At 29.7% G+C, this 7571-nt stretch overlaps 1 protein-coding gene across 1 annotated transcript in view; it reads left to right on the top strand.

Moving 5' to 3' along the window:
* The window catches only part of LOC106101447 (kinesin light chain), a 26472-nt gene that overhangs the window by 16954 nt on the left and 1947 nt on the right, over positions 1–7571 (top strand). Inside the window, exons 4-8 of the mRNA XM_013280684.1 lie at positions 3–150; positions 861–986; positions 1530–1608; positions 5209–5318; positions 5797–5913. Of these exons, the coding sequence (XP_013136138.1) occupies positions 3–150; positions 861–986; positions 1530–1608; positions 5209–5318; positions 5797–5913 (580 nt within the window). The remainder of the gene's footprint in view (positions 1–2; positions 151–860; positions 987–1529; positions 1609–5208; positions 5319–5796; positions 5914–7571) is intronic.

The raw sequence follows: 7571 nt of genomic DNA, 5'->3' as shown, positions 1-7571 counted from the left end.
TGTATTGATGTGTGTAAGTGTGCAGGTAAGTACCGCGAGGCGGAGCCGCTGTGCAAGCGCGCGCTCTGCATCCGCGAGGCGGTGCTGGGCCGCGACCACCCCGACGTCGCCAAGCAGCTCAACAACCTCGCGCTGCTCTGCCAGAACCAGGTACACAGACTGACAACTCTTACAAGCTGGAAACAACTGTGCTGATGCGAAACGCAATGTGAACCTCACAACTAAATCAATATATTCAACAATCAGTTTTGACTAAAGTAGCAAAAATTAAAAGAAAAAGACGAATTGATAACGTCCTTTTGGAATTCGAATGACCCTTAAATGCCTTAATTTTACCAAACCTTCCGAAACAATCATATTTAATGCAAGATGGTTATAATAAAAGAGGTAACAAAAATTTTGCATCATTTTTCATTGATCACATTAGCACATTTCAGGGTTAATGTAATCCACGTGTTAATTTCGATGTAAAAACCAACATTAAATAAGTAAATGCTTTATTATTTCACTCCGATAAAAATGATATATAAATTCCATGGGAGCCTTGGCTTCTGCACTAGGTTTCCCTGTGCTGATGGAACAAATCCCTTCCTCATTTTAAAAAAATCAATACATAAGTATCTAAAAAAACAGAAAAATATTACAACTAGGTTTCTTCCGCGATTCGGTCCGCGTGAAATTAAAAAAAAAGAAACAACAGAGTAGGCTATGTGTTCTTCCAGACTATCCTCTACAACTATGGCAAATTTCATCATGATCGGTTCAGCCGTTTAGGCTACAAAGTCTAACAAACATCCATCCTAAACTTTCGCATATGTAATATAAAAAACAGTTATAAAAAAGTGGTATGAATATTTCAGAACAAGTACGAGGAGGTGGAGCAGTACTACCAGCGCGCGCTGGAGATCTACGAGAGCAAGCTGGGCCCCGACGACCCCAACGTCGCCAAGACCAAGAATAACCTCGCTTCCTGCTACCTCAAGCAGGCACGTGTACACAATACTATACCATACAGACGAAACATTTCTCTTTTTCTATGTATTGAAATAACTCAAAAACTACAGAGCTAATTTCAAAAATTCTTCCAAAAAAACTACGTGATCACTATGTAACATAAGTATTTTTGGTTATATTTTAATTCCACGCGGGCGAGGTCGCGAGCAAAAGCTAGTACATTTATATAACAACCGATCGTTAAAAAAACTCAAATATTCAATAACTAGATTTCGCCGCGACTCTGCCCGCGTGGAATTAAATTAAATCAAAACTCAGCTTACATTTTGATCGCCGTTTTTAAAGGTTTTTCTTAATGTTTTTGAATATACAATAGAACCTCGATAAGTTAAAGTCCAAGGGAAACACAAAATATTTTAAGTTACAGAGGTTTTAGGTTATCAAGGGTCTATGTTGTAGCTTTTGGGCTCTGATGGGAAGGGAACATAATATTTTTTGAAGTTATACAGGTTCTATTGTATTTTTTAGTGTTTTTTAGTCTGTTTTTAAGGTTAAATTAATAAAATATTGTACAGGGTAAATACAAGGAAGCAGAGACTTTATACAAGCAGGTGTTGACGCGCGCACACGAGAGAGAATTCGGCACTATTGATGGTGAGTGAAAAAAAATATACAAATGTTAATAAAATAACAATTATAATATATCAGGGCACTCAGAGTCGTAACTGGTCACTGAGTTTTAGTTTAGGTTTACAACGAATTGCGCTTACAGGCTTTATAATTGTGAGTTTTTGACCGCAAGCTGTTATTGTGGAGTAAAAAAAAACATACAGACGAATTAAGTACCTCCTTCTTTTGGGAAGTCGGTCAAAAATAGCCCATGTTTTTCTATGAAATATAATATTTTGGAAATAAGTAGCAACATCCATCCATCCAACTTTCTCATTTAAAATATTAGTAAAAAGTAAGGATGTTCTAGTAAGAATTTTTATATCTAAATTTTAAGTTTTTCAATACCATTTTTTGAGTTTTTTGTATATTTTTTATATTTATTTTTCTGTTTATCATTTCAGAGTATATAGCATCATTAAAAAAACCTAAAAAATAACAAATCGCAGTACATTTGTTCCCACTAACAAGATGGTGAATTTTATCAATTGTACATTTCTATACGTTAAATATATATTTATATGCTTAATTGAGAGAAATAATACTAAGATATCCACTTTTTTTTTGTAATGGCGATTTACCTTGAACCTATATTTTTCGTGTAATATACAAGGATTAGACAATGTTGCCTTAAAATATAACATTGCTGTTTTTTGTAAAAAAAAAAAAATTGTTTCTCTCATTTTGTGCATGTGTAAAAAATTATCTTTCGGACCAAAGCACAAAATCCTATTAGCATTATAAATAATATTTTATTTGTTGATATATTAAAAATGTTTATTGTTATTCAAGTTTAAAATGAAATTTTTTGCTTCTAGGATTTTGTATAATAAAAAAATAATGTATTTAATATATGTAAGGAAATAGTAATATATGTTTGGAATAGATTATGTAGATCTCTTTTTTGCATTTTTTCATAAATACTCGATATTTCAACATAATTTTCTTAGTTTTTTTAGTTTATATCTTGCCTATGAAATGTTATTTTTTTTTTATTGCCGCCAAAAAATCTATTGAAATATATATATTTTTTGGTTTTACCTTATTTTTGCTTAAATAAGCATTATAATACGATAAATATTCTTGTACTTTTGGCGGCTTTTTAGTGTTTTAGTGTTAGGTCTTTAGGTGCATTATTTTTAAGCTAATTATTTGCCTTAATAGAATTATTGATATATTTTGATTCGAGATATTTTAGCTGCCTTGTTAAGTTTTCATGTATTCTATTTTACTAAAAATATTCCAGTTTGAATTTTATGTAAGTTTACTTAAAGGTTATTTTACAATTGTATAAATTGAGGCTAAAATGTGCAATGTAGTTATTTATGCTTAAAGAAACCATTATGTCCATTCATACATACTGGAGCATAGAACAGCATATTTATATCGCAAATAAAATTGAACTTTATTCGATTGATATAAGGTGTAATTTACTTTACATGTCTTTTTCATGATTTGGAAGAAAAGAAAAATTAAACCTTGTTTTAAATACATAAAGCACAATTTTATTTGCGATAAAAATTTGCTCTTGTGTTCTGGAATGTTCTAAGAATAGTAAATATAGATTAAATTAACACTATCATTTAGTTAAGTGTTAGAAGGAAAAGGGATAGATTATAGAATATTTTGGCTATGTATGGATTTGTATGTTCGAAGACTGAGTTTTATTAGAGAAAAATTATGGTTGGTAGATTTTTGTAAATATTGTTAAGGACTACTAGGTTATGTTAACCAATGTTGTCCTGAATGTTTTCAATTTTAATTATTGCGTTTTCAAGATACTGAATTTTTAAGCACAATTTCTAAATACCAATGAATTTTAAAGTATTATATTCGATGCCAAAAACAAAAAAAACATTATGGAAAAAGAATTGCGTAATAGTTAATTTTTTTTTATTTTATATAATTTTTAGAGTTGCTAATGCCGCATGAAACCATTAAATAAGTCCTTTAGGGACATTTAGGGACTGTCCCATAAAATTTGAATTATCTGATAACCATCCAAAGCATAACATGTGATGGAAATATCGGATTTTGTTACCTTATCTGATAGTGACGTCATTTTTAAGCTATCTGAGCCTCTATCAGCCAGTGGGACAAGCCCTTGAATATTTAAGAGCCTCTTAAATGGTAATACGCTTAACTGTAAATTCCATTAAAATGACATCTGTCATATTGTAAGCAGCTTTCGAAGTTAATTATTTTAGATTTCTTTATGTATTTGGCCGTTAATCTTGTGAACAGAGAAATATCAATTTCCATACATTTTTTTGTCATATTTTGTTAATTATGAATGAAAAGTTAATATAATTATGAAAACCCTTTTTTTTAATTTAAGCTTCGGTTTGGGAGAAGAGATGCTTATATTCTTGCTTAAAAATCATAGCTTTTATTGCATTGAAAAAGAAAAAAAATGTTTTTGTAGTATTAATAAAATAAAAAAATATCGAATAATTGGGGAATAAAAGCCTATAGCATTTTTACAAATATTTTTGTTTATAATTGTAAAGTTCCAATTAGACTTGCCTTGAAGATAATTTGCAGTTTTATATTTGTGTTGCTATGTTAAAAAAATCTTTTATATGTTAGATATATTTAAAAAATTATTAAAAAATGTATAAGATACATGTTGTCTATGGATAAGTTTCATAGAACCACTGTGTAAAATAGTTTATGACAATCTCAGCTCACTTTTATAAAAAAGGGAGTTAGTATGGTTGTTTTAGAAAATAAAAAAAATACGAGTTAATGTTGCCAAAGTAATTTTTTTTTTTGACAGACTGTTGCACGTTCCTTAATTGTTAATTTATTGAATTTTAAAGCAGATTTATTGAATTTAATTCGATTTATATTATTCTTGGATTGATAATTTTTATTTACATTTTTTAATAAAATCGGAATTTTAGATTATTTAAAGTTTGATATATAAAAGTTATGTATTTTTGAAAATTAAATGCCGAAGTTTTGTAAAATTGTATTTTTTATTTATGTTTATTTTTTATCCTACATTAGTTTGGAGGTTGTGACAATGTTAATAGGTGAGTGACACAAGTTTGGATTATTTATGTGTGGCACAGGTAGGAAAGGCAAACATTTTTTTAGTTTTTATAATTTTTTTTAATACTTTTTTTTACTGCCGATTGTGTCACACCTTCCCGACTTGTGTCACATTTTTTTTAAGTTAAATACAAAGCGAGATATTGTTATTTTAAATGTAACTATTGCATTTTTTAGTTTTTTGTAATGATTTCTCGTTTTTTTTTTGTAAGTTATAATTTATAGATATGATAATATTAGACTGTACTATAACATTTTTTATTTTATTATGCTGTAAAAAACATGACCCAACTCCAAAAATTCCAACTAATAACACTATCTCAATAATGTTGCTAATGTAAACATTAACAGATATAGTATATAGTATTTAAAGGGTATATAACAAGCGGTTTTTTTTTTTTCAATTTTTCATTTTTAAACTAGCAGTAGTTGCCTAGTTTACAGATGAAAAAAACGGTCTGAAGCAAGTTTTTTGTGTCTCTTATGTATAATATAAATATGAATATATATGAGGACTATGTATTGCAGGTGACAACAAGCCGATCTGGCAGGTGGCGGAGGAGCGCGAGGAGAATAAGCACTTGCAGAAGGAGAACGCGCCATACGGCGAGTATGGAGGCTGGCATAAGGCTGCTAAGGTATATTTCAAATGTTCAGGTTTATTTCATTACTAAAAAAATATACCTATTACCGGTTTAGATCATATTTATAAAAAAATATGGAAAATTGTGAAAATCCTACAAAACCTAAACTTTTGGTTCATATATCCATGTATTGTGTCCATGTTTTTACAGGACTATTTAAGTTATTAGTTAAACTTTAACATTGTTAAGTATAAGAATATTTACGTACATAAAAATATTTATTTCACAATAGATTTTTTTGATAATTTCAAAATAACTGTACATAGTAAAAGCCATTGAACGTAACTTATAAAAAAATACTATATCGGTTATTGTAACTAAATATTAAATGTCATTTCTATATTATAACCGGTTAAAAAACCTTTTTGGGTTGATGTGTTTACGTTATTGCGTTATAGTCATCTCTTTCTTTTAACATAAAAGAGAGAGAGATAGCAATAGTTTTGTGGAGTACTAGTTTAGGGTATTTCAGGTGGACTCTCCGACGGTGACCACAACTCTAAAGAACCTCGGCGCGCTGTACCGCCGCCAGGGTAAATATGAAGCTGCAGAGACCCTGGAGGACTGCGCGCTGCGCAGCAGGAAGGAGGTGAGCAGCACACATAAGTGAAACTTCTGTAATATGGATTGATACTAAAGGAAATTTCTGATGTTTTGACCATTTTAGTCACAAATAGATTAGTCATTAAGTGAGAGTGATAAGGGAAACTAATAAACTGGTTATTAAAGGGGACTTATCCGATAAATGAGGGAATCTGAGGGGCACTCTAGTGACAAATATAAACTTTTTTTTTCATAATTTTCAGTATCGTTTTTGGATGATTAATTTAAATTGATGTTTTGTTTGTTTGAAAATCCAAAATTTAACTCTTAAAACGATTGTAAAATCTTTTCTAAAATTTTAATATTACAGAAGTGTTACTTTTACTCCAAATATATTTACTAAATAATAATAATAATTCATGTTACGCCTGCATTAAATCAAACCGCTTTCAAATGGATTTTTTTTAATGTTTATTTTATGCCAGCATCATACGATGACATTTTTTTCTTTTTTTGCAGCCAGATGCGTAAATAATTAACAGGGGGGAAATTAAATGCATTTTTCACAGTAGTTTGCAAATCATTCTATTTTTAAATTCACGTAAAAATAGTTTTATATCCATTTAAGACTGTTTGATTTATTGTTTCTTGAAGAATAAATTATATTTTCTACTATTGTCTATGGTTATACTAATTTTATATAAAAAATACTCATAAATTATTTAAGCTTACTAAAACATTTTTAACAATTGCTGCGTATTTTAACAAATAACCACGTATGTTAAATTATTTTGCTAAGTTATTAAGTTGGCACTTAACCGTAGTACATACAAGGTGCTTGGGAACGCGTTTTAAGTCAGATTTCTGCATTTTACAATTTCTAGACTAGATCTAGGCACCTTTTGTTGGGAGGAGGTTGATCATATGATAATTCTGAAATTGGTTCTGCACTCAATACAAATTACTTGAAATAACTTTGACTCTTCTGAAGTTAAAAATTTTATTCTTGACTGAATTTTCAAAGAATTTACCAAATTTCTTGCGTCTTTTCGCATCTCTGTAATTATAATACGATTTTGTGTAGAAATAAAATTTATATTTGTATTAACCCGCGTTTCCGAAGCTCCAAGTGTGTACAAAGCCTTACTGATATCTGTCTCCGTTTGCACGCTGCCCTAGCACGTACAAGTAAGTCGGCAACAAGACAAAAATGTCAACTGGAGCAAACATTTTGTCTTGCAAAAACTCGCCGCCAACAATAACGCGCCGAGGAAAATGACCGATGTTTGAATTACGAATTTCTTAATATTTTAACATAGCTTAGTTTATTTTAGTAGAAGATTTTATCAAGGAAATGTAGAAAAAAATATTGAAATGTTAAAGAAAGAAATTATCAATATCAGAGTAAAGTCTAATACAAAGCCAATCCAACGCTTAAAAAGATTTTTGTTGACGACTAAAGAAAAATATTATTTTGGACATCAGTTATAAAATCTCCTACTAAAGTTATGTCGTAGATATCTGTATGAGACATAAATGTAGATTATCTAGCTTTGACCATAGATAAAGCATTTCGTGTCATTTAAAGCCATAGACTAAATACACAAAATTTCGCGCAATAGAAAAAAATTGCCAAATGTTTTTATAATCTCTGCTTATATGTGAAATAGGTAATATTTTATTAATATTAATATATAGTCTTAA

This window comes from Papilio polytes, unplaced genomic scaffold (assembly GCF_000836215.1).
Source record: "Papilio polytes unplaced genomic scaffold, Ppol_1.0 DF823980.1, whole genome shotgun sequence".
In the NCBI taxonomy this organism is placed as follows: Eukaryota; Metazoa; Arthropoda; class Insecta; order Lepidoptera; family Papilionidae; genus Papilio; species Papilio polytes.
The sequence above is the reverse complement of the archived record's forward strand: the minus strand, read 5'-3'. Positions and strand labels throughout refer to the sequence as shown.